This window comes from Staurois parvus, unplaced genomic scaffold, assembly GCF_062004578.1.
Source record: "Staurois parvus isolate SC_StPar_1 unplaced genomic scaffold, SC_StPar_1.0 ptg000156l, whole genome shotgun sequence".
NCBI classification, from domain to species: Eukaryota; Metazoa; Chordata; class Amphibia; order Anura; family Ranidae; genus Staurois; species Staurois parvus.
In genome coordinates, this window is record NW_028317952.1 from 1,072,181 (window position 1) to 1,098,105 (window position 25,925).

Below are 25,925 nucleotides of genomic sequence, written 5' to 3' on the forward strand. Positions count from 1 at the left end.
TCCGACCCCTATCCAGAAGTGGCGGTCTCTAAAACCACTTCTTTCCCATCTGGTGCAGCGGGATATCTGTTATCGATGGACCTACTCCTTTTGCTTACAGTTCAACTTTAACGGCAAGCCTTACGGGTTCTCTACTTTTCAGGAAGGTGATGGACTCCTGCTTCAACTGGGCATTATTTCCTGTAGCCCCTCATCTCATTCCCCAGCGGGATCTGCTTCTCGGCCCTCGTCACTTTCCCCATTGTGGACTGCTCCAAATTCCAGGAAGATGAAATCACCGAAAAAGACATCTTGAGGCTTATGTTTCATTTGGTGGTCTCGTAAGGTTATTTTTTTTATATGTGGTGGCTTCTCAGGGGTTCCTTGGGAACATTAGTTGCCATTGTTCACATTTTTTTGCAGGGAGGGGGTGGTTGGCGTTATTTTTTTTTTTTATTCCCCTCATGTTATTCTGGAGGTTGTAATAAGGCCGTCTGCTGATTAGTAATATTATGGGGCTCGGTTATTTCTTTACTGCACTATGTTTATAATGGGTAACTGTTTTTGTTTGTGTCGGGGAGTGTCTATGGGCCCTCCTTGATTTGGAAGACTCTTCCCTGAGTTGTCTCTCTGGGTAGATCCATTCCTCTACAGGGCTTTAGTCCTGATATTGTTGGTATATTGTTTGATTCGACTTTATTATTATGTACCATACCTTTGATTACCGGACACAAGGACGTTTACATTCCGAATGTCCCTTTTTACTTCTTCTTTCCTTTGGGTCTTTTTTTTGCTATTTTCTTCTTCTTTGAGGGTCAGCCGTCTGCGTTCCTGGTTTTTCTGGACCATTCCTGTGCTCCGAGAGCGAATGGTTCCTATCATATACAGAGCATCGATTGTTCACCATGTCACCTCAACGGTCTAACAGCGGGGTCATCCGCTTATTATCCCACAATGTTCAGGGGTTTAAGTCTCCCACTAAGCGTATTAAGGCCTTTAATTTATACCGCTCTTTTGGGGCGGATATTGTAGCCCTACAGGAGACACATTTCCCCCCTTCTTTTGCATGATATGTTCACAAAGATTATCCCCTTTGTTACTTTGCTAATGCTACAGAAAAGAAGCGAGGGGTTGCCCTTTGCTTGTCCTGCCGTTTGTCGTTCACTGAATCTAAAATTATCCAGGATCGGGAAGGGCGCAACCTTTTGGTGAAAGGCCACTTGGCCAGACATTTACTTACTTTTTTGATTTATTATGCTCTGAATACCAATCAGGTGGAATTTTTCACTCTTAATTGAGTTCCTTGGCCTCGGAATTTGAGGGCGATGTTGTCTTGGCTGGTGATTCTAATCTAACATTGAATTAGATTTTGGATTGCTCCCAAACCGCCATGCTTCAGTCCCCTTCTAGACAGTCGCAAGTTTGATCAGCTACTATACCGTTATAACTTTATTGACACCTGGAGAGAAGCTAACCCAATGTCAGGAATGGACTGGCCAGCAATGGTGGGACTCAGCTGCCTTACGGGCTGCAGTACCAGGGCTGGCCAGCGGGTGCTCCCAGCAATCAGAGACTCAACCTTGCAGCCAGCCAAATACCTGAAACTGCTTATACTGATGTATTTAAGGGATGGCCAGACCTGCAGACTCTGCCTTGGTGTGTGTTTCTCCTGGGCCCTGTATCCTGTTCCTGCTCCCTGTTCCTGTCTGATTCGTTGCTGACCCTGCTCTGATCCCTGGCTTTGTCCGACCATTCTCCTGCTCCTGATTCCTGGCTTTGTCTGACCATTCTCCTGCTCCTGATCCCTGGCTTTGTCTGACCATTCTCCTGCTCCTGATCCCTGGCTTTGTCTGACCATTCTCCTGCTCCTGATCCCTGGCTTTGTCTGACCATTCTCCTGCTCCTGATCCCTGGCTTTGTCTGACCATTCTCCTGCTTAACCCCATACGTTCTGACCTCCTGTTGATAATCCCGGCCTGCCTGACGACGCTTGCATTGTATGTACTGTTATCTGTGGGTGGTTTGGTTAGGTTCGTTTGCACTGTGTTATGTTTTAGTATTGCACTGCGTTTATGTATTGTTAGTGTTAATAAATTATATTTATAACATATCTGAAGCCTGCGTTTCCCTGCGTCAGTCACATACCTCTGGTCACACCCTGGAGCCCTGACATTACACCAAGGCCAATCCTGACCAGAAGCGGCTGCACAGGGAAGCCATCTCGGTTTGTTGATGGGAAGGATGGATCTTGATGAGGTTGTGTATTTATATTTGCTAGTGTTTGATGACAGAGAGTATGCTTATCAAACTCTGAAGGAGTATCCCTGGGATGAACTGCTAGAATGTATACGGCTCGCTCATGTTCTAGTAGATCAGGGCACAGAATTCTCTGAGGTGCAGCCATTGATTCAGATTTGTGCGGAGTTGGTTTCATCTGGTACCCCCAAATGCAGGGATGAATTTTTTCCGCCATTTAGTGCCGACCAGGTAGCGTCCCTGGTATGGTTATTAGAGGATGATGTGGATTGCTTCTTGGAGCATTATGCTGCATGTTCACCACAGATACTAAGAGATTGTATAAACGCAGTGCAGTCTTTGGTCAGACAGGCTTTGTGTAAGCTCAGCTTTGTTCAACCCATACTGCAGACATGGACAGATTTGTTGCACCCAGCCTCAGTCAGCCTACAAAAACCCAGTCCTGCTTCTAATCTATTTCCTCAAAGCTCTATTCCTGCATTCCCAACAGCTCCTCCTGCCCTGCTATCTACCGCATGTCAGTACCCTGTTCCCACTCGCTGCACCTATCCTGCCTTTAACCCTGTAAAAAAGCCCTCTGTAGCAACTGCTCCCTCCTCTGTTCCATCCTCCAGCTCTTCTCTGTCTCCAGCTGCTCCATTCATTTGCAGACCTGCGTTTACTTGCAGTGCTCCAGTAGTTAAAACCAGAAAAAGCGAAAATTCTTTCCAACCAATACCATCCTGCCAGTATCCAAACCGGTGAGCCTGCCGTCTGAGAACCTGCCTTCCGTGGTTCAGCCTGGTGCCTCGGCACCCGCACTTCAGCCTGATGCATGTACCCAGCCTGATGCCTCTCTTCAGCCTGATGCCTCCACTCAGCCTGATGCCTCCACTCAGCCTGATGCCTCCACCCAGCATGATGAACTGATCCAGCCTGATGATCCTATTAGGCCAGTTGACTTGATGCCCGCTGTTGATCCAGATGATCCGGTACCTGATCCGGTGCCCGCTGTCGTGCCAATTGACTCAGAGCCCACTGTCGTGCCTGGTGACTCGATGCCCGCTGTCCAGCCAGAGGATCCAATGTCTGACCCAGTGCCCGCGGTCATACCAGTTTACTCGGAGCCCACTGCCTTGCCAGATGACGCGGTGCCCGCTGTTGAGCCAAATGACCTGATGCCTGGTGACCCGATGCCCGCTGTCCAGCCAGACGATCCAATGTCTGACCCAGTGCCCGCGGTCATGCCAGTTGACTCGGAGCCCACTGCCTTGCCAGATGACGCGATGCCCGCTGTCGAGCCAAATGACCTGATGCCTGGTGACCCGATGCCCGCTGTCCAGCCAGACGATCCATTGTCTGACCCAGTGCCAGCGGTCATGCCAGTTGACTCGGAGCCCACTGTCGTGCCTGGTGACCCGGTGCCTGTCGCTCCGCCTGGGGGTCCGGCGCCCGCCGCTCCGCCTTGGGGCCCGAGACCTGTCGCTCCGCCTGGGGGCCCGAGACCGGTCGCTTCGCCTGGGGGTCCGGCGCCCGCAGCTCCGCCTGGGGGCCCGAGACCTGTCGCTTCGCCTGGGGGTCCGGCGCCCGCCTCTCCACCTGGGGGCCCCGAGACCTGTCGCTCCGCCTGGGGGTCCGGCGCCCGCCGCTCCGCCTGGGGGCCCGAGACCTGTCGCTCCGCCTGGGGGTCCGGCGCCCGCCGCTCCGCCTGGGGGCCCGAGACCTGTCGCTTCACCTAGGGGTCCGGCGCCCGCCGCTCCGCCTGGGGGCCCGAGACCTGTCACTCCACCTGGGGGTCCGGCGCCCGCCGCTCCGCCTGGGGGCCCGATGCCTGTCACCCCGCCTGGGGGCCCGATGCCTGTCGCCCCTCCTGGGGGCCCGGCGCCCGCCGCTCCGCCTGGGGGCCCGCCGCCCGCCGCTCCGCCTGGGGGCCCAATGCCTGTCGCCTCGCCTGGGGGCCCAATGCCTGTCGCCCCGCCTGGGGGCCCGATGCCTGTCGCCCCACCTGGGGGCCCGATGCCTGTCGCCCCGCCTGGGGGTCCGGTGCCTGCTGCTCCGCCTGGGGGCCCGGTGCCTGCTGCTCCGCCTGGTGGCCCGCTGCCTGCTGCTTTGCCTGGTGATCCGATGTGCCTCTGCCCGGAGTTCAGCCCGATGTGCCTCTGCCCGGAGTCCTGCCCGATGTGCCTCTGCCCGGAGTCCAGCCCGATGTGCCTCTGCCCGGAGTCCAGCCCGATGTGCCGCTGCCCGGAGTCCAGCCCGATGTGCCGCTGCCCGGAGTCCAGCCCGATGTCCAGACCGATGTGCCGCTGCCCGGAGTCCAGCCCGATGTGCCGCTGCCCGGTGTGCCGCTGCCCGATGCGCCTCTGCCCGGAGTTCTGCCCGATGAGCCTCTGCCTGGTGTGCCGCTGCCCGATGGGCCGCTGCCCGGAATCCTGCCCGGTGTGCCGCTGCCCGGAGTCCTGCCCGGTGTGCCAGTCTTTGATATCCCGCCAGTTACCAGACCCGGGCGGTGGAACATTTTGCCCAGCTAGGACTGTTTGGAGCGTCCTGAGGCCGCTCCTTGAGGGGGGGGTACTGTCAGGAATGGACTGGCCAGCAATGGTGGGACTCACCTGCCTTACGGGCTGCAGTACCAGGGCTGGCCAGCGGGTGCTCCCAGCAATCAGAGACTCAACCTTGCAGCCAGCCAAACACCTGAAACTGCTTATACTGATGTATTTAAGGGATGGCCAGACCTGCAGACTCTGCCTTGGTGTGTGTTTCTCCTGGGCCCTGTATCCTGTTCCTGCTCCCTGTTCCTGTTCCTGTCTGATTCGTTGCTGACCCTGCTCTGATCCCTGGCTTTGTCTGACCATTCTCCTGCTCCTGATCCCTGGCTTTGTCTGACCATTCTCCTGCTCCTGATCCCTGGCTTTGTCTGACCATTCTCCTGCTCCTGATCCCTGGCTTTGTCTGACCATTCTCCTGCTCCTGATCCCTGGCTTTGTCTGACCATTCTCCTGCTTAACCCCATACGTTCTGACCTCCTGTTGATAATCCCGGCCTGCCTGACGACGCTTGCATTGTATGTACTGTTATCTGTGGGTGGTTTGGTTAGGTTCGTTTGCACTGTGTTATGTTTTAGTATTGCACTGCGTTTATGTATTGTTAGTGTTAATAAATTATATTTATAACATATCTGAAGCCTGCGTTTCCCTGCGTCAGTCACATACCTCTGGTCACACCCTGGAGCCCTGACACCCAACTTCTTGAGATTACTCCCATTACTCTAGAGCCAATAATTGCTACTCGCGTATTGATCATGTAGTTCTTCTTACACACTCCTCAGACATCTTGCAGCTAAAATCCTCTCCACACCTTGGTCTGATCACGACCCAATCTTTCTGACATTTCTGTCCTGGACCCATGGTAGGACTGTTCCTCATTGGCACCTTAATGAAGGTATTTTGGGTAATGCTTCATATTGTCAGGATATTTCGTCACATCTACATTTTGAAATCAACAAAGCAGATGATACAAATCCGGCTATTAATTGGGCAGCCCATAAGGCTTCGGTTAGGGGGTTTCTTATTCAACTTTCCTCAAGGCTTAAAAAAGCTTGTAACGACTTAATCCTCACTAAAACTCAAATATTTACTGACCTGGTAACTCGTCACAAACAGAACCCCGATCAAACTTATTGGTTAAACTTGACCAAGCCTGTTTGGAACTTAACCTAAGCAGTTGCGATGGGCTAACCACAAATTTTTCACTTGGATAGGCCAGGTACTTTATTAGCACGTAAATTGTCTCCTAAATACTCACAAATGGCTCTCCCTAAAATTTCATTCATTTTACACTGATCTATACCAATCGCCTCGAGGAGACATTTCTTTATCTTCTGACAACTTTCTGAACTCTGTTGATCTTCCTTCTCTTCAGGAGGCCCACAGGGAGTCAATGGAGCTGCCATTTTCTTGTGAGATTTGGAATACCTTGAAAACTCTTGCCCCTCATAAGTCCCGAGGACCAGATGGCCTTCCTCATAGTTATTATAAGACCTTCCCTGATCTTCTGATTCCACATATGGCCCATTATTTCAATTATTTAGGGGATGGTGGACTTGTGCCTCCCGACGAAAATAAAACATTTATTAGTGTTATCCCTAAATCCCACAAAGACGCTACCTTGGTTTCTAATTAATTAATTGTGACCTCAAGATTCTTACTTAAATCCTGGCTTTATGCCTCCATAAATTTCTGGCTCTCTATATCCATGATGATCAATCCGGCGGATTCATCAGCGGTCGACAAACGTCGGACCAAACTCGACGAACTTTGTCGTTATTGTCAGCTGTCCAATCCAACTGGGATAAATCCTCACCAAGGGAAATTCTACTACTATCATTCTATCTCCATAAAGCATTTGATAGTTTGTCTTGGGACTATTTATTCCGGATCCTGGGAAGGTTGGGGTTTGGCCCTTCTTTTCTGACCCTAATACGGGCTCTCTATTCTAATCCTACAGCTTAGATTTCCATCCGTGGATACAAATCAGCTTCTCTACCTATCAAGCTATGTACTAGACAGGGCTGTCCCCTTTCCCCCTTACTTCTTGCTTTGGCAATGGAACCACTTGCTATAGCTATCCATTCCAACCCCACTATTTCTGGTATCCACTGTGGCTAACGAGACCATAAATGTGCCTTATTTGCTGATGATGTTCTCATGTATACATCTAACCCTCGAACATCTTTACCTAGTCTCCTCCACCTGTTGCATCGTTTTTCTTCGGTCTCTGGTCTCACTCTTAATCCCTCCAAAACGACTGCTTTATATATTTCTCTACCTGATTCAGAGGTTCAACATTTGCGGGATAACTTTGATTTTCAATGGGCCTCCCGCTCTCTCCATTATTTTGGAATTCACTTCACGAGCTCTATCTCTATTGGTGTACCTCTTGCGCTTATATGGATATCCCTAAAATAAAGCTGCTCTAACCCAACCTGACCCAATTGGTATGTGCAAATCAATATGAAAAAATGGTGAAGCGCTAAACAATAAAATAAAACTCTACAGTATAATTATCCACAAACTGTGCTCTGATACAATCCAGATCCAATTGTGAATAAACACACAAAAAACTGTTGAAAAAAAACAGGAAAACCTGTTTAAATACACACTTAAAGAGTGACTCAAAATAAAAAATAAACCATTCATATCCCGCCCTTCTGTCCCAATATTGGGACTATACAAATAGTGTAACAAGTGAATCCCCTTCTGGGGAAAAAAACAATAAAAGTGATCAGTGCCAATAAATAACAAAGACCTACTCTTAAATCAACCTCATATAAATAACATAAAAAAACACTCAAATAATGTCCAATAGGCAAAAAACATATGGCCGTGATCTTCAAATAATTCATGCAAGTGATGAAGTGAAATAAGTGATCTCCACTCTGGTGAAAAAATACTCAGATAGCCAAAATGGCCCCTCACCTCCAAAACGTGACTACAAATGTCAGTGGACATCTTATTAACCTAAATATTCATATTAAAAACCTTTATTCATACCTAATAAAATGAAAAATAAACAAAAATATTAAATATAAAAATGAACAGTTTATTATATTTAGGTTATAAGATGTCCACCGACATTTGTATGGGTTGTCCCATAGTTTAATGTTTAGTCTTCTTTTATATGATAGCTAATTACCCATTGGTGGTACATAGCATTTAGTAGTTTAGGGAGGGGAGATTAGATTATTCTTAACACTATCATTTATGTATGAGTATGGGACACTTAGATACTAGTGGGCTTCAGTTTTATGGCTGCTGGGGGTTAGCCTTTGGTTCCTTATGTGTCCACTGATAATATTTAGGTTTTTCCCATAATGTTATATTTAGATCGTGTCATTATTGAGATTGACATTAATATATTCCCTGTATGTGGCTGCAGAGGATGCCACTTTAAAAGACTATAATCGGGCAGAGGGGATTGGATGTTATTCCTCATCCATGGGTGTCTAAGTATGGGGATATAGTTAGCAGCGGGCTCCGGTAAAATGGCTGCTGGAGATCCGCCTCCGGGTTTTGAGTGATAGCTGACCTCCTATAAATTTAACTGCTCGTCACTAGGGGCGTATACCCTGATGAAGTCATGTGACGTGACGCAACGCGTTGGTACACAACTTCCAGTGACGTGGTTACGCACTTCCGGGTGTGCGGGCCATTCTGGTACACCCAACAAACCCATGCAGTACACCCTTATGCATGAGGTTTAGAAGCTTTGTATCTTTGGACAAAATGTGAGTGGGCAATTTGTTTTTATGTAATTTTACTGAGTAATAAAACGTTATTGCACCATGGAGGATCTTTTTTCTATTTTACGAATATGATCCTGAGTGGGGAGTGAGCTGTATTGCGGTACCTGTGCCAGGAGGAACTTGAGAGGAGCAAGTGGTGGTAGTGAAGGGAGCTTATGTGGCGTTTCTCTCCTGTGACAAGATAACATCCATAAGGATCGTGGGGTGATCCTAAAAAGCGAGCTGGCCCTTGTGGTCACGTTTTGGAGGTGAGGGGCCATTTTGGCTATTTGAGAATTTTTTCACCAGAGATCACTTATTTCACTTCATCACCTGCATGAATTATTTGAAGATCACGGCCATATGTTTTTTGTCTATTGGACATTATTTATGAGTGTTTTTTGATATTATTTATATGAGGTTGATTTAAGAGGTCTTTTGTTATTTATTGGCACTGATCACTATTATTGTTTTTTCCCCAGAAGGGGATTCACTTGTTACACTATTTGTATAGTCCCAATATTGGGACAGGAGGGTGGGATATACATGGCTAATTTTTTATTTTGAGTCACGCTTTAAGTGTGTATTTAAACAGGTTTTCCTGTTTTTTGTCACCAGTTTTTCACGTGTTTATTCACAATTGGATCCGGATTGGATCAGAGCACAGTTTGTGGATAATTATATTATACTGTAGAGTTTTTTCATTTATTTTATTGTTTAGTGCTTCACCATTTTTTTATACTGACGAGCTCTATCTCGTCACTTTATAAGACTAATTATCCCTGCTCTTCAAACGACTTAAAGCTGACTTACAGTGGGGCAAAAAAGTATTTAGTCAGCCACCAATTGTGCAAGTTCTCCCACTTAAAAAGATGAGAGAGGCCTGTAATTGGCATCATAGGTAGACCTCAACTATGAGAGACAAAATGAGAAAAAAAATCTAGACAATCACATTGGCTGATTTGGAAAGAATTTATTTGCAAATTATGGTGGAAAATAGGTATTTGGTCACCTACAAACAAGCAAGATTTCTGGCTCTCACAGATCTGTACCTTCTTCTTTAACTAGTTGCCGACCGCAGATAGCCGAATGACGGCTGCACTGCGGCCGGCCAGTTCTGGGTGGACGTCATATGACGCCCCCCCAGAACGCGCTCTCCTGCGCGCCCCAGGGGGCGCGCACCCGGCGATCTCCGTGATCGCTGTGTCCTACGGACACAGCTGATCATGTGATGTGGTAAAAGGCCAATCACAGCGGCCTTTTACCACGTGATCAGCGGTGTCCAATGACACGCTGATCACAGGGAAATGCAAGTGCCGGTTCTCGGCTGCACTTTCCTCACGCTGTCAGATCGTGAGGAAAGTACTGCCGAGAACCGGCAGTTGTCAGAGCGAGGATAGGCACCGATCATCAGGGCACTGATGATCAGTGCCCTGATGATCGGTGCCCAGCAGTGCCACCCACAAGTTCCGCCCACCTGTGCCCAGCAGTGTGCCCACTAGCTCCGCCCACCTGTGCCCAGCAGATCACCCACCTGTGCCCAGCAGTGCACCCACCTGTGCCACTCTGCAGTGTCACACACCTGTGCCCAGAAGTGCCACCTACCTGTGCCCAGCAGTGCCACGCACCTGTGCCCACCCACCTGTGCCCACCCACGAGTGCTGCCCACCAGTGTCACCCACCAGTGCAGCCCACCAGTGCTGCCAGTCAGTGCCACCAGTCAGTGCCCAGCGGTTGTGCCAGTCAGTGCCCAGCAGTGATGCCAGTCAGTGCCAGTCAGTACCCATCATCAGTGTCACCTATCAGTGCTGCATATTAGTGCCGCCTATCCGTGACACCTCATTAGTGCTGCCTATCAGTGCTGCCTATCCGTGCCACCTCATTAGTACTGCCTATCAGTGCCCTTTAGTGCTGCCTATCAGTGCCCATCAGTGTTGCCTATCAGTGCTGCCTCATCAACGCACATCAGTGAAGGAGAAAAATTACCTGTTTGAAAAATTTTATAATAGAAACAAAGAAACTTTTTTTTTTTTTTTTTTAATTTTTTGCACTTTATTTATAGCGCAAAAAGTAAAGCGCCCAGTGGCGATTAAATACCACCAAAAGAAAGCTCTATTTGTGAGAAAAAAATGATCAAAATTTCATATGGGTACAATGTTGCATGACCGCGCAATTGTCAATCAAAGTGCGGCAGCGCTGAAAGCTGAAAATTGGCCTGGTAAATAAGGGGGTATAAGTGCCTGGTAGGCAAGTGGTTAAGAGGCTCCTCTGTCCTGCACTCATTACCTGTATCAATGGCACCTGTTTGAACTTGTTATCAGTATAAAAGACACCTGTCCACAACCTCAAACAGTCACACTCCAAACTCCACTATGGTGAAGACCAAAGAGCTGTCAAAGGACACCAGAAACAAAATTGTAGACCTGCACCAGGCTGGGAAGACTAAATCTGCAATAGGCAAGCAGCTTGGTGTGAACAAATCAACTGTGGGAGCAATAATTAGAAAATGGAAGACATACAAGACCACTGATAATCTCCCTCGATCTGGGGCTCCACGCAAGATCTCACCCTGTGGAGTCAAAATGATCACAAGAACGGTGCGCAAAAATCCCAGGTCACACGGGGGGACCTAGTGAATGACCTGCAGAGAGCTGGGACCAACGTAACAAAGGCTACCATCAGTAACACACTACGCCGCCAGGGACTCAGATCCTGCAGTGCCAGACGTGTCCCCCTGCTTAAGCCAGTACATGTCCGGGCCCGTCTGAAGTTTGCTAGAGAGCATTTGGATGATCCAGAAGAGGACTGGGAGAATGTCATATGGTCAGATAAAACCAAAATAGAACTGTTTGGTAGAAACACAACTCGTCGTATTTGGAGGAGAGAAAATGCTGAGTTGCATCCAAAGAACACCATACCTACTGTCAGGAATGGACTGGCCAGCAATAGTGGGACTCACCTGCCTTGTGAGCTGCAGTACCAGGGCTGGCCAGCGGGTGCTCCCAGCAATCAGAGACTCAACCTTGCAGCCAGTCAAACACCTGGAACTAATTATACTGGTGTATTTAAGGGACATTCAGACCTGCAGACTCTGCCTTGGTGTTGTGTTTTTCCTGGGCCCTGTATCTTGTTCCTGCATCCTGCTCCTGTTCCTGTCTTGTTGCTGACCCGGCTTGATTCTGACCTCTGCTGACTTCTCCTGTTCTGATCCCTGGCTTGTAACCCCGACCATTCTCTGCCTGACCCCCTGTACCTACCTGCCTGTTAGTTGCTGTACCCTGCTCGTGACCTGACTATTCTCCGCTTGCTTCCCCTGTACCTACCTGCCCGATTGATATTGACCCGGCCTGCCTGACGACGCTTGCACTGTATGTACTGTTATCTGTGGGTGGTTTGGTTTGGTTCGGTTCGTTTGCACTGTGTTATGTCTTAGTATTGCACTGCGTTTATGTTTGTATTGTTAGTGTTAATAAATTGTTTATAACTTATCTGAAGTCTGCGTTTCCCTGCATCAGTCACACACCTCTGGTCATACCCGGGAGCCCTGACACCTACTGTGAAGCATGGGGGTGGCAACATCATGCTTTGGGGCTGTTTCTCCGCAAAGGGACCAGGACGGCTGATCCATGTACAAGACAGAATGAATGGGGCCATGTATCGTTAGATTTTGAGTGCAAACCTCCTTCCATCAGCAAGGGCATTGTAGATGAAACGTGGCTGGGTCTTCCAACATGACAATGATCCCAAACATACCGCCCAAGCAAGGAGTGGCTTAGTAAGAAGCATTTCAAGGTCCTGGAGTGGCCTAGTCAGTCTCCAGATCTCAACCCCAAAGAAAACCTTTGGAGGGAGTTGAAAGTCCATGTTGCCCAGTGACAGCCCCAAAACATCACTGCTCTAGAGGAGATCTGCATGGAGGAATGGGCCAACATACCAGCAACAGTGTGTGCCAACCTTGTGAAGACATACAGGAAACGTTTGACCTCTGTCATTGCCAACAAAGAATATATAACAAAGTATTGAGATGAACTTTTGATATTGACCAAATACTTATTTTCCACCATAATTTGCAAATAAATTCTTTCCAAATCAGCCAATGTGATTGTCTGGATTTTTTTTCTCATTTTGTCTCTCATAGTTGAGGTCTACCTATGATGCCAATTACAGGCCTCTCTCATCTTTTTAAGTGGGAGAACTTGCACAATTGGTGGCTGACTAAATACTTTTTTGCCCCACTGTACATGACTGGTAGGACCTTCCTCTAGCCTGGTTTGGTAGAATTCATTCTATCAAGATGACCTTTTTACTGAGACTCTTATACTACTTTAGGACTTTACCAATCATGGTACCCAAACGGGAACTTCTACTTTTACAAACAGCAGTCTCTAGATTTATATGAAAAGGAAAACGTCCTCGGGTTAACAAGTCAACTATAATCTCCCTAAAAAAGCATGGCGGTCTGGGACTCCCTAATCTCCAGATTTACTTTCAGACGGCTCAGATGGCACAGCTCTACTACCGCTAGGGGCTATGTTCCCCAATGGGTTCGTATTGAGGCCTTAACTTGTCATCCTCATGCTATTAGCGCTCTCATGTGGCTTCCTAATTGGTTGCGTCCTCCTATCCTTTGTCCTACATTATACTATTCCTTAACAGTCTGGGATAGATGACGGGCACGTAAACCTCTCTGCTCTCCACATATCCCATGAGCTCCTGTCTTTTGTAACCCCGAGTTTATTTCTGGCCTATCGCCATCTGTATTCCATTGGTGGGTCTTTTGCGTATTTGGGATTACCTGGATGGTCTTCGTCTTCGTTCTCTCCAATGCTTTTTGACAATTTTTCAGATGCCCTCCTGTGAACGGTTCCGTTATCATCAGCTTATGTCCTTTATTACCAGTAAACTCAAGCTACTCACAGAACCTTGCACACTCACCCCTCTAGATATCTCCTGTGGGGCTATTTGGAGGATGAAGGGTCGATTATCTGCTATCTATGCCTCCCTTGTTGATCCACTCACCAAGATATCCTACAGTCAGGTCCAAAAATATTGGGACATCGACACAATTCTAACATTGGCTCTGTACACCACCACAATGGATTTGAAATGAAACGAATAAGATGTGCTTTAACTGCAGACTGTCAGCTTTAATTTGAGGGTATTTACATCCAAATCAGGTGAACGGTGTAGGAATTACAACAGTTTGCATATGTGCTTCCCACTTGTTAAGGGACCAAAAGTAATGGGACAGAATATTAATCCTAAATCAAACTTTCACTTTTTAATACTTGGTTGCAAATCCTTTGCAGTCAATTACAGCTTGAAGTCTGGAACGCATAGACATCACCAGACGCTGGGTTTCATCCCTGCAGTTAAAGCACATCTTGTTCGTTTCATTTCAAATCCATTGTGGTGGTGTATAGAGCCAAAAATGTTAGAATTGTGTCGATGTCCCAATATTTATGGGCCTGACTGTATATGATTCAATGGGAAAGGGATTTGAACAGCTCTTTAGATTTAGACACTTGGTGGACTACGGCTAATACCCTATCTAAAATTTCTATCAATACTACTCTTATCGAATCTAATTAGAAAACATTTCTTAGTTGGTATCTAGTTCCAACACGTCTTGCCAAAATGTACCCATCCGTGTCACCAAATTGCTTTAGACCAGGGGTCCTCAAACTACGGCCCGCGGGCCACATGCAGCCCGCCGAGCACATTCATCCTGCCCGCCGGCAGGGGACACTAAGTACAGGGGCGGGTAGGGGGCTGCTCTTACCTGGCTCCGGTCCCAGTCCCACGACGATCCAGTCCAGGATGCGCAGATCCTTCACTCCGACCGCTCCCTCACTCCATGTCCGCGCTGCCGCTCGGCTCCGCCTCCTCACCGGCGATCGGGCGCCAGTACTGTAGCTCAGGAAAGGCACACAGGCGGCCAATCACCGGCGAGGAGGCGGAGCCGAGCGGCCCCGCGAAAATCAAGGGAGGGAGAAGCCGAAGTGAAGGAAGGAGGACAGCTGACCACCTGGTAAGTGTGCTGTGCAGATGGTACTGCTGCAACCAGGTATGCTGGCTGCAACAGCACCATGCTGGAACAGGGGTCGGCTAGTTAGGTGTCATTGCTGTCAGTGGGAGGAATAGTGCCCCATCATTGGTGTCACTGATAATAATGATGGGGCATTATTCCTCCCACTGACACCAACGATGGGGCACTATTCCTCTCCCCACTGACACCAACGATGGGGCACTATTCCTCCCCCCACTGACACCAACGATGGGGCACTATTCCTCTCCCCACTGACATCAACGATGGGGCACTATTCCTCCCACTGGCACCAATGATGGGACACTATTCCTCCCACTGACACCAATGATGGGACACTATTCCTCCCAATGACACTAATGATGGGGCACGATTCTTCCCACTGACACCAATGATGAGGCGCTATTCCTCCCACTGACACCAATGATGGGGCACGATTCTTCCCACTGACACCAACGATGGGGCACTATTCCTCCCCCCACTGACACCAACGATGGGGCACTATTCCTCCCCCCACTGACACCAACGATGGGGCACTATTCCTCCCCCCACTGACACCAACGATGGGGCACTATTCCTCCTCCCACTGACACCAATGATGGGGCACTATTCCACCCCCCACTGACACCAACGATGGGGCACTATTCCTCCCACTGGCACCAATGACGTACTATTCCTCCCACTGACACCAATGATGAGGCGCTATTCCTCCCACTGACACCAATGATGGGGCACGATTCTTCCCACTGACACCAATGATGGGGCACTATTCCTCCCACTGACACCAACGATGGGGCACTATTCCTCCCCCCACTGACACCAACGATGGGGCACTATTCCTCCCCCCACTGACACCAACGATGGGGCACTATTCCTCCTCCCACTGACACCAATGATGGGACACTATTCCTCCCACTGACACCAATGATGGGGCACGATTCCTCCCAATGACACCAATGATGGGGCACGATTCCTCCCACTGACACCAATGATGGGGCACGATTCTTCCCACTGACACCAATGATGGAGCACTATTCCTCCCACTGACACCAATGATGGGGCACGATTCTTCCCACTGACACCAATGATGGGGCACGATTCTTCCCACTGACAACAATGATGGGGCACCATTCTTCCCACTGACACCAATGATGGAGCAGTATTCCTCCCACTGACACCAATGATGAGGCACTATTCCTCCCACTGACACCAATGATGGGGCACGATTCTTCCCACTGACACCAATGATGGAGCACTATTCCTCCCACTGACACCAATGATGAGGCACTATTCCTCCCACTGACACCAATGATAGGGCACGATTCCTCCCACTAACACCAATGATGTGGCACTATTCTTCCCACTGACACCAATGGTGGGGCACTATTCCTCCCACTGACACCAATGATGGGACACTATTTTGCTCCATAAGACACACTTGGGGGGAAATGTCTGTGGGTCTTATAGAGCGGCTGGCCCAGTATTTCCACCGCCGTTCTATGTCCGCAGTCTCTGAACAAATGCGGACAAAGTACAGGAGATGAACATTGTTTTTTTTTTTTAAAACTATAGTCCGGCCCTCCAACGGTCTGAATGACAGTGAACTGGCCCCGTTTAAAAAGTTTGAGGACCCCTACTTTAGACGCTGTGGACAGGAGGGCACTATGCTCCATGTATGGTGGAAATGTCTGGTGGTCCATAAATGATAAATGTATGAGTATCATTAACAATAATACCTCTAAATTTGAGGTCACATAGGAACCATGGATTAGGTATATCTCACTTAATGGGAATGTGGCTGACCCTCTCTTTGCTCTCTTCTCTTTTCCTTCTCTCTCCTCTTCCCCCCCCCCCCCCTCTTCTTTTCTCTTTTTTTTTTCTTCTGTTATGTTCTTATTTGTTTTTCCTTTTCTGTTACTAAACTGCCCATGTTACTGACCAATGGAACATTTGCTTCCACATGGGTGCTGTATTTTGTTTTTGCTTACAATATTCTTGACTGCTATTTATTACGTGCTTCCATACTTATGAACCTGTTTATTTGCCTCTACTCACCCTGTAGATGGGCTAAGTCTCTAAGTCTCTATGTTCTTGTTTTTGTAAATCTCTTTTTTCAATAAAAATATTGAAATATAAAAAAAAAGCATGACAAGACAGTAAAATTGTGCATAAAAACATGCTAAAAAACCCACTAATTATGCAGCAGCACCAGCAAACCTAGGCTAAATTGCCCAATTATAAAAAAGATTATGAAACAATTAATTCAAATGCATTAAAAGACAATCACACATGTTAAAATAAACAAAACAATCGATACAAGAAAAATATTTAAATAGGATAATTCTGATGCTCTTACTCTGAGTGATATTATGATGAAATGCCGCTGAGGTAGAACATGGAGATGTTGCACCAGCAGTGTCACTCCCAAATGTAAGCAACTCCAAAGGAAATTGGAATGGCATATTAACTGGTACCAGGCCACCCAACATGCCAAAAGGGCTAAGTGAAGTCGTTGTCACGCTGGGATTAGTTACAGACAATGGTGCAGCCATAAGGGTCAAAGGTGATGTATTCGCAAGAAGAGATGCTGCAGACTATAAAAGAAAATTTGTGTTAGTGGTCGGTAAAAACACAGCTTTTTAATAATTTCAATACACAGGAAATTTAGAGAATGAAAAGAAAATTAAATCAAATTTCTCAATTGTGCAGGTCTTAGAAAAAAACAGACTTGCCAAATGTGATGCATTTATAAATGGCTTAAAGGCCAAGTTTACCTTTTTATTCTGCTTGAGGTGATTGTAGCCGTAGTAGTGCACTTACGACAGAAACAATTCAGTACTGTCCGTGATACTTTTTTTATTTGCACTAACATACAATTTTGAGGACAAGCTTTCGGGGAGTGTCCCCTTCTTCAAGGTCCAAGCAGTAGTTACAAAGTTTTAGCAGAATGTTAAAAGATATGTGAGGATTGAGAAAAAAAAAAAAGGCAGAAATAAACACAAGCCTGTGGTTAGCCTAGAGATAAGAACAGCAAAGCAAAAGCAAAGACTTAGGGGGGGGGGGGGACCAGCACTCACAGAGGGAGTCATAAATATGTTGGATAATGAGTGAGGAATCCCATGTCCAAATTAAGGCCGTTATCTCTTGTGTCAAATAGAATTATCATTCTTAGTTCAAAAGTTTTTCTTTGCTGAATGGATTTGAAATTTCCTTTAAGAACCAAAACATTGAGGTCTTCCATAATGTGGTCTGGTTGTGCGAAATGGTGTCCCACAGGTGTGCAAAGGTCACCTTCTTTATGTTCCTTGATGGTATGTCTGTGCAGATTCATCCTTGTTTGCAACTTCTGTCCTGTTTCACCAACATAAGATCCTTTGCTACATTTTCTGCACTGGATAAAGTACACAACATTACTGGAGGTGCAGCTGTATGATCCGGAGAAATTGAACATCCCTTTTGAGTGTCTGACACTTTTTGATGGATTGATTTGGTTGCACAGTTTGCAGCGTTTCTTATTGCAGGGTTTGCTTTCATTATTTGTGACATTTTGATCAGAAGGAAGTTTCCTACTGATTATTTTTTTTCTGAGGTTGGGGTGTTGTCTGAAGGCCAGTATTGGGGGTTGCTGGAATATTTCTTTCAGAGTTCCACCCTCTGTTATAATGGGTTGTAAATCTTTGAATATTTTTCTTATTCCTTCTAGTGCTGGGTTGTATGTGGTTACTAGAGGTACACGGTTGTTTGTTTTTTTCTCTTTGTACTGAAGCAGATTTTCTCTTCGGCGTTCTCAAGGCTGTGTTTATGCTGGTGTTGATAGTTTTGTCCTTGTAACCTTTCTTATGCTAGTGTCCCGAGATGTGTAACTCTGTCTCTTGGGTCAGAACATATTTGGTGGTATCTAATGGCCTGTGTATGATGGCACGTTTCGTGTGTTGGGGGTGGAAGCTAGAACTGTGGAGGTAGTTGCATCTGTCAGTGGGTTTCCTGTATATTGAGGTGTGAAGCGTATCATCCCTGATGTATACTGTGGTGTCTAGGAAGTTGACGTGTGTGTTTGAGTATTCCATTTTTAGTTTGATTGATGGATGAAAACGCATTGATCAATGAGTAAAATTGTGTTAGGTGTTCTTCACCTACTGTCCATATGATGAAAATATCATCAATATAGCGATAGTATCTGTATGGTTTTTGTTCCATGCTGTTCAAGAATTTTTCCTCCAGGTCAGCCATAAATTGGCATATTGGGGTGCCATTTTACTTCCCATCACAGTACCCATGCATTGAAGATAGATGTCTTTATTGAAGGCAAAGTAGTTGTAAGTATGAATTCAATGAGCTGTGTAACATCCTCAGCAGTGTATTTATGGTTTGGTGAGGATGATAAGGATCTGTGACATGCAGCTAATCCATCCTTGTGAGGGATATTACTATACAGGGATACTACATCCATAGTCACTAGAAGTGTATTGGATGGTAATTGCTGTATGTTGTTGATCTTGTTCAGAAAGTCAGTTGTGTCTTGCAGGAAACTAGCAGTATTCTTGAATAACGGTTTTAAAAAATTTTCTACAAAGCCTGAGATTTGTTCGGTGAATGTATTCATACCTGTCATGATGGGTCTGCCTGGGTTTCCTGGCTTGTGGATTTTGGGCAGCATGTAGAAGTCCCCGATTTCTGGATGATCCGGAATCACATTTATAAGTTCTGAATGTAGGTGGGCTGGAAGTGTTTTAATGAGACCTTTTAATTGTTTTGTAAAGTCCTGGGTCGGATCATAATCCAGTTATTTATAGTAGATGGCATTTTCCAGCTGCCTCTGGCCTTCTTGTATGTATTTGTTTGTATCCATCACAACAACTGCTCCCCCTTTATTCTAAATTCCAGCTTTCCTATGTGGCAATATATCAGTAATGTCTCTGTTTTGCAGAAATTAAAAAGCTGTCCCTCTTTTCTGGAGCAGGCATCACATCAGCCTCCAGTTTCTTCTGTAGAAAACTTTTCCATTTCTTTCAGGTATCCATCCTGCAGGATGCCAGAGTTATGTGCAGAGTGAAGCACAGCCTGCTTCTGCCCATAGCTGTTGTCCTGCAGAAAAACCACTCACTGCTCCAGGAGATTGCTCCCACCCACCTATAAAGTTTATTAGTTCTGCCCACCGCTGTAGTCTTCTATAAAACGTACCCACTGGATATATATTGGGGGGAAGAGGGGAGGAGGGGGGAAAGGCGGGATAAGTGGCTGCTGACACTAGCTAGATAACAGATGCAAATCACTTCTGCTGGGGGCATAACATACTGAATGATATACAGCAGTGGCTCTGGTTCACCAAACTTAACAGCGCTAGCTGGGTTTATGTTGCCCAGAGCATTGTTTGAATTATGTCAGCCGGGAGCTGTGTACTGGAGCAGTGGGCGGGATCAATGATTGCCTACCACTCAGTACACTTTTGGTACAGCTCACATAAAAAGGAATGGACACTGCATTTCTAGCAAAATCAACATGTGTTTTCTGTACGTAAGGAACTTTTTTTAGTGTTAAAAATTAAAACTAATAGAGACACCATATCTAAGTAATGATACGCTGCAATATGAGATTTTTGTAATTACTCGAACATCTTTTTCTTGAAGTCTGGGGAACACAGGAATTAAGCATTTCTTAGACATTTGGGTAATACTGCTGCCTTCAGGTTTGGACACTGGCAAGCAAAAAACTTAAAACTAGCCCCCATATAACCCCCCAACTCCAACCACCATGCCTCAGTTTTGTCAGCAAGCAGATCAAAAGCCACAAATGGGCAAGATCTGTGTACCTCAAAATACTAGGAAAACGTTTTTCAAAAACTACAAAAAGCTTATTTTCTTTATTGTCCCTTGATGGAAAAGGAATGTAGCAATTATTAGATATTTGAGATATCTAAAAGTAGTCCAACAAAAGGGAGGGCAACAGTCACTGAAAGATCCAGTGGATGTGGAAATTATATTACAAGGAAAATCTGAAGCAATTTATGCCCATGCTAGATTAAATCCGGGTGAAAACATGGAAGATGACATGACCTAGGATCAACCTGGTTTTCCAGACTAGAGGGGAAAAAGGAAAGTAAAAGGGAAAGTGCTAACAATGTGGAGGACAATCGACCATGAAACAGAAGAAAAACAGGTGCAACAACAAAATACTTGAACAGTAAAAAAAAATTTAAATATTACAGCAACAAGTAAAGTGGTCTACGATAAAAAAAAGGTTTACTGGGATAAAAGCTGAAGCTTAGAATACCCAAACCTTAACTGCAGGGAAACAAAGTTCAGACAGACAAGGTATATCCAAACAATCAAATCTTGAATTCAAGGAAAGGGAAGGCCATCAAATGAAGGATGAACCCAGGCCTGGGACAAAAAGTAGGCCTGTGCATTTTAGATTGAGCATCTCTGAGCCTGGGGGCCCTTCCATTGGCAGAATGCTAGGGCCCGGTCAGAAGTGTGACCTATGAGACCCTGGTAGATCTGCCACTGGTGTCAGTGTTTTTTTTAATTTTTAATTTAGTTTTTTTTTACAATTTTATTTTTTACAATTTTTTTTTTTGGAGCACCATTGGGGGGGCTTTGGGAAGATATCAGGGGTCTAAACAAACCCCTGACATCTCACCTTTGAGACAGTAAAAGGAGATTGCCTCAGCAGCACAGAAATAATGGACAGGAATAGCTCTGTACAGAGCTTTCTATTCATTCACAAACTGAAGTATAGTAAATACAGTTTCCTCTTCCTCAGTTACAGGGGCTGACTGGCAAATTTTGGCTCGGGGGCAAGTACAACCCAGAGGCCTATGATGCAGCGATCTGCCCCCCCCCCTATTCTCTGCTTCTTCCCAACCCCCATCCCAGGCTAAAGTTCCACTCCAGGTACTCACTACTCACTGGGCTGGTCAGGCTGGATAGTGCCTGCTGTACCGACTCCGGGTTTCTGAACTGGCAGGTAGGGGGAGGCCATTAGCTGCAGCAGGGACTTTTTACTCCTCTTCACCACTGCACTAGGGAGTGCATCCACACACATGCACACACACACATACACATATATATATATATATATATATATATATATATATATATATATATATATATCAGCATAAATAGGTACACCCCTTTTGAAAAGTAGGGTTTTAATCATTTTTTTTAATAAGCACAAGAACAATTTCCAAAATTTTGACAAAATTTAGTTTTATAGAGCATTTGCTTAGCTCATTACATTAAAGTAAGGTTAATATACTACTACATCTAGTATTTTGTATGACCTCCATGATTTGTAAGGACAGCACCAAGTCTTCTAGGCATGGAATGAACAAGTTGGTAACATACTGCAACATCTATCTTTTTCCATTCTTCAAGAACGACCTCTTTTAGGCTACTTCCACACTGATTCGCCACAAAAACACAGCAAAAATGCATATGCGTTTTTACCGCGCTGAGTGTTTTTAAAGGACATGACTTAAAAACTGCACCAAAAACGTTTCTCAGAGGTGTTTTTTGAGGCTCTTTTCAGGCGTTTTCCATTGATTTCAATCAAGAGGCGGGAAGCCTCCCCAAACATGCCTCAAAGATGCTGCAAGCAAGAGTTTTTACAGCGCACCGCCTCAGTGTGAAAACATACATAGATATATTCACATACATAAGGAAGCGTTTTTCTTCAGTTTTCAGGCGCTTTTTATTTTTAACACAAAAATTCTTCAAAAACTCCTCAGTGTGAAAATAGCCTCAGAGCCTGGATGCTGGATGGAGAATGATGCTCAACTTGTCTCTTCAGAATTCCCTATAGGTGTTTAATGGGGTTCAAATCAGGAGACATACTGAATCACTTTCATCCTGTTCTTTTTCAGAAATGCAACAGTGGCCTTAGATGTGTGTTTTGGATCATTGTCATGTTGGAAAAGTGCATGACGATCAAGGGCAGGGAGTGATGGTAGCAGCTTCTCTTTCAATATAGAGTAGTACAACTGTGAATTCATGATACCATCAATGAAATACAGCTCCCAACACAAGCAGCACTCATGCAGCCCCACAGAAGAATACTGCCACCACCATGTTTCACTGTAGACACCATGCATGTCTCTTTGTACTTCTCACCTTTGCAACGCCATACAGTTTTGATGCCATCAGTTCCAAAAACATTTATCGTGGTCTCGTCACTTAAGTACAGAGTCCCAGTAGTCATCTTTTTCAGCATGGGCCCTGGCAAATTCTAGGCGGACTTTTTTTGTGCATGGGCTTCAGGAGAGGTTTCCTTCGTGGACAACACCCATGTATGCCATTTCTCTGCAGTGTATGCCATATTGTGTCACGGGAAACAATCACCCAGTTTGGCTTTCTACTTCTTTAGCTAACTGCAGTGAACTTGCATAGTGATATTCTTCAACCCTTATCAGAAGATGCTCCTGTTGAGGCATTAACTATCATGGACTGCTAGGATGTCTCTGTGAGAGGATTATAATTCCATCTTTGAAACATTTTTCTATCACCTTTGCTACAGTATTCTGATTGATAAGTAAAGCTTTGTTGATCTTCTTGTAGCCTTCACCTTTCTTGTGTAAATAAATTTTTTTCTCTCAGGCCGTGTGACATTTCTCTTCCATGTGGTTTCATTGCTGACAGCATGAAATGGTTAGGGATTTTCTTTGTAATGCCCTTTTATAATCAACTGTCTGCTGGACACCTGTTTAATGAATAATTAGACTCACCTGTCTAATTATTCTTGTTAATTAGGATTTAGATGTCTACAATTTAGCTTTTTTACTAAGACTTTCATTGGATGTATTCACTTTTGCAACATTGTGTGCAAATTAACAAATCTTGTTTGCAATCAATGGCCCGCATTTGTGGGGGTATTTTGTAGTATAGTATCCCATAGAAAATGTTGATTCTGAAAGGAAAGGAAAGCATTTCTGACAAATCTGTTGGGGTGTACACATTTATGCTGATCTATCTACAGTGGGGATCAAAAGTTTGGGCACCCCAGCTAAACATTTGTATTAATGTGCATAAAGAAGCCAAACAAAGATGGGAAAATCTCCAAAAGGCATCAAATTACAGATTAGACATTCTTATAATATGTCAACAAAAGCTAGATTTTATTTCCATCATTTCCACTTTCAAAATAACAGAAAACAAAAAAAATGGCGTCTGCAAAAGTTTGGGCACCCTGCAGAATTTATAGCATGCACTGCCCCCTTTGCCAAGCTGAGACCTGCCAGTGTCATGGATTGTTCTCAATCATCGTCTGGGAAGACCAGGTGATGTCAATCTCAAAGGTTTTAAATGCCCAGACTCATCTGACCTTGCCCCAACAATCAGCACCATGGGTTCTTCTAAGCAGTTGTCTAGAAAACTGAAACTGAAAATAGTTGACGCTCACAAAGCTGGAGAAGGCTATAAGAAGATAGCAAAGCGTTTTCAGATGTCAATATCCTCTGTTTGGAATGTAATTAAGAAATGGCAGTCATCAGGAACAGTGGAAGTTAAAGCAAGATCTGGAAGACCAAGAAAAATATCAGACAGAACAGCTCGCAGGATTGTGAGAAAAACAAAACCCACGTTTGACTGCACGATCCCTCCAGAAAGATCTGGCAGACACTGGAGTTGTGGTACACTATTCCACTATAAAGAGATACTTGTACAAATATGGTCTTCATGGAAGAGTCATCAGAAGAAAACCTCTTCTACGTCCTCACCACAAAAATCATCGTTTGAACTTTGCAAATGAACATATAGACAAGCCTGATGCATTTTGGAAACAAGTTCTGTGGACCGATGAGGTTAAAATTTAACTTTTTGGCCGGAATGAGCAAAGGTACGTTTGGAGAAGAAGGGGCACAGAATTTAATGAAAAGAACCTCTGTCCAACTGTTAAGCATGGGGTTGGATCAATCATGTTTTGGGGTTGTGTTGCAGCCAGTGGCACAGGGAACATCTCACGAGTAGAAGGAAAAATGGATTCAATAAAATTTCAGCAAATTTTGGATGGTAACTTGATGCCATCTGTGAAAAAGCTGAAGTTAAAGAGAGGATGGCTTCTACAAATGGATAATGATCCTAAACACACCTCAAAATCCACGGGGGATTACATCAAGAGGCGTAAACTGAAGGTTTTGCCATGACCTTCACAATCTCCTGACCTCAACATAATTAAAAGAGCAGTGCGTGACAGACAGCCCAGAAATCTCAAAGAACTGGAAGACTTTTGTAAGGAAGAATGGGCAAAGATACCTCAAACAAGAATTGAAAGACTCTTGGCTGGCTACAAAAAGCGTTTACAAGCTGTGATACTTGCCAAAGGGGGCAGTACAAGATATTAACTCTGCAGGGTGCCCAAACTTTTGCAGACGCCATTTTTTTGTTTTCTGTTATTTTGAAAGTGTAAATGATGGAAATAAAATCTAACTTTTGTTGACATTTTATAAGAATGTCTAATCTGTAATTTGATGCCTTTTGGAGATTTTTCCATCTTTGTTTGGCTTCTTTATGCACATTAATACAAATTTTTAGCTGGGGTGTCCAAACTTTCGATCCCCACTGTATATACATATATACACACACACACACACCCTGGCAAAACGGCCGTACAAAAAGTCTCAAACGATGCAGTCATGTGCTGGAGCGCTTATGGCGCAAAACCAGATCCCCTCGCGCATTCTCCCTCTACAAAGCCGCCTTCCTCAACTACACCACCTCCCTCCATGCCGCCAAGCAAGCCTATTTCGTAACTCTTAACACCCTCTCCACCTGTCCTCATCGGCTCTTCTCCACTTTCAAATCCCTGCTCTCCCCCCCCCCCCACCTCCACTCAGCACCTCACTCACCGCCCACGAGATTGCCAATCACTTCCAAAACAAGATTGACGCAATCCGTAAGGACATTGTCAACTCACTATCTACCTCTCCACCCAGCCTCCCGCCCTCCTACAACTCCTCCTCCAACCTCATAGCCGCACTACCCCCCCCCCACACTATCACCTCCCCAACACTCCGCTTCTTCAGCCCAACTACCCCTGAGGAGGTCTCTAAGGTCTTCACTGAATCCCGCCTCACCACCTGCCCCCTGGACCCTATCCCCTCACAGCTCCTCCAGTCACCCCCCCCTCCATCATTCGCTCCCTCATCCACATCTTCAATCTCTCCCTCTCCACTGGCACTTTCGCCGCCCTCTAAAGCACGCGCACATCACCCCCATACTCAAAAAACCCTCCCTTTACCCCACTGACCTTAACAACCTTAGACCCATCTCCCTGCTGCCATTCACTTCCAAGCTCCTTGAGCGCCTGCCCTACAGTCGCCTAAGCGCCCACCTCACTGATAATAACCTCCTTGACCCTCTACAGTCTGGCTTCCGTCCCCTGCACTTC

At 45.8% G+C, this 25,925-nt stretch overlaps 1 protein-coding gene across 1 annotated transcript in view; it reads right to left on the minus strand.

Moving 5' to 3' along the window:
* The window catches only part of LOC149463226 (ubinuclein-2-like), a 127,107-nt gene that overhangs the window by 37,620 nt on the left and 63,562 nt on the right, over positions 1-25,925 (minus strand). Inside the window, exon 5 of the mRNA XM_089675686.1 lies at positions 16,900-17,137. Coding sequence (XP_089531812.1) covers positions 16,900-17,137 — 238 coding nt within the window. The remainder of the gene's footprint in view (positions 1-16,899; positions 17,138-25,925) is intronic.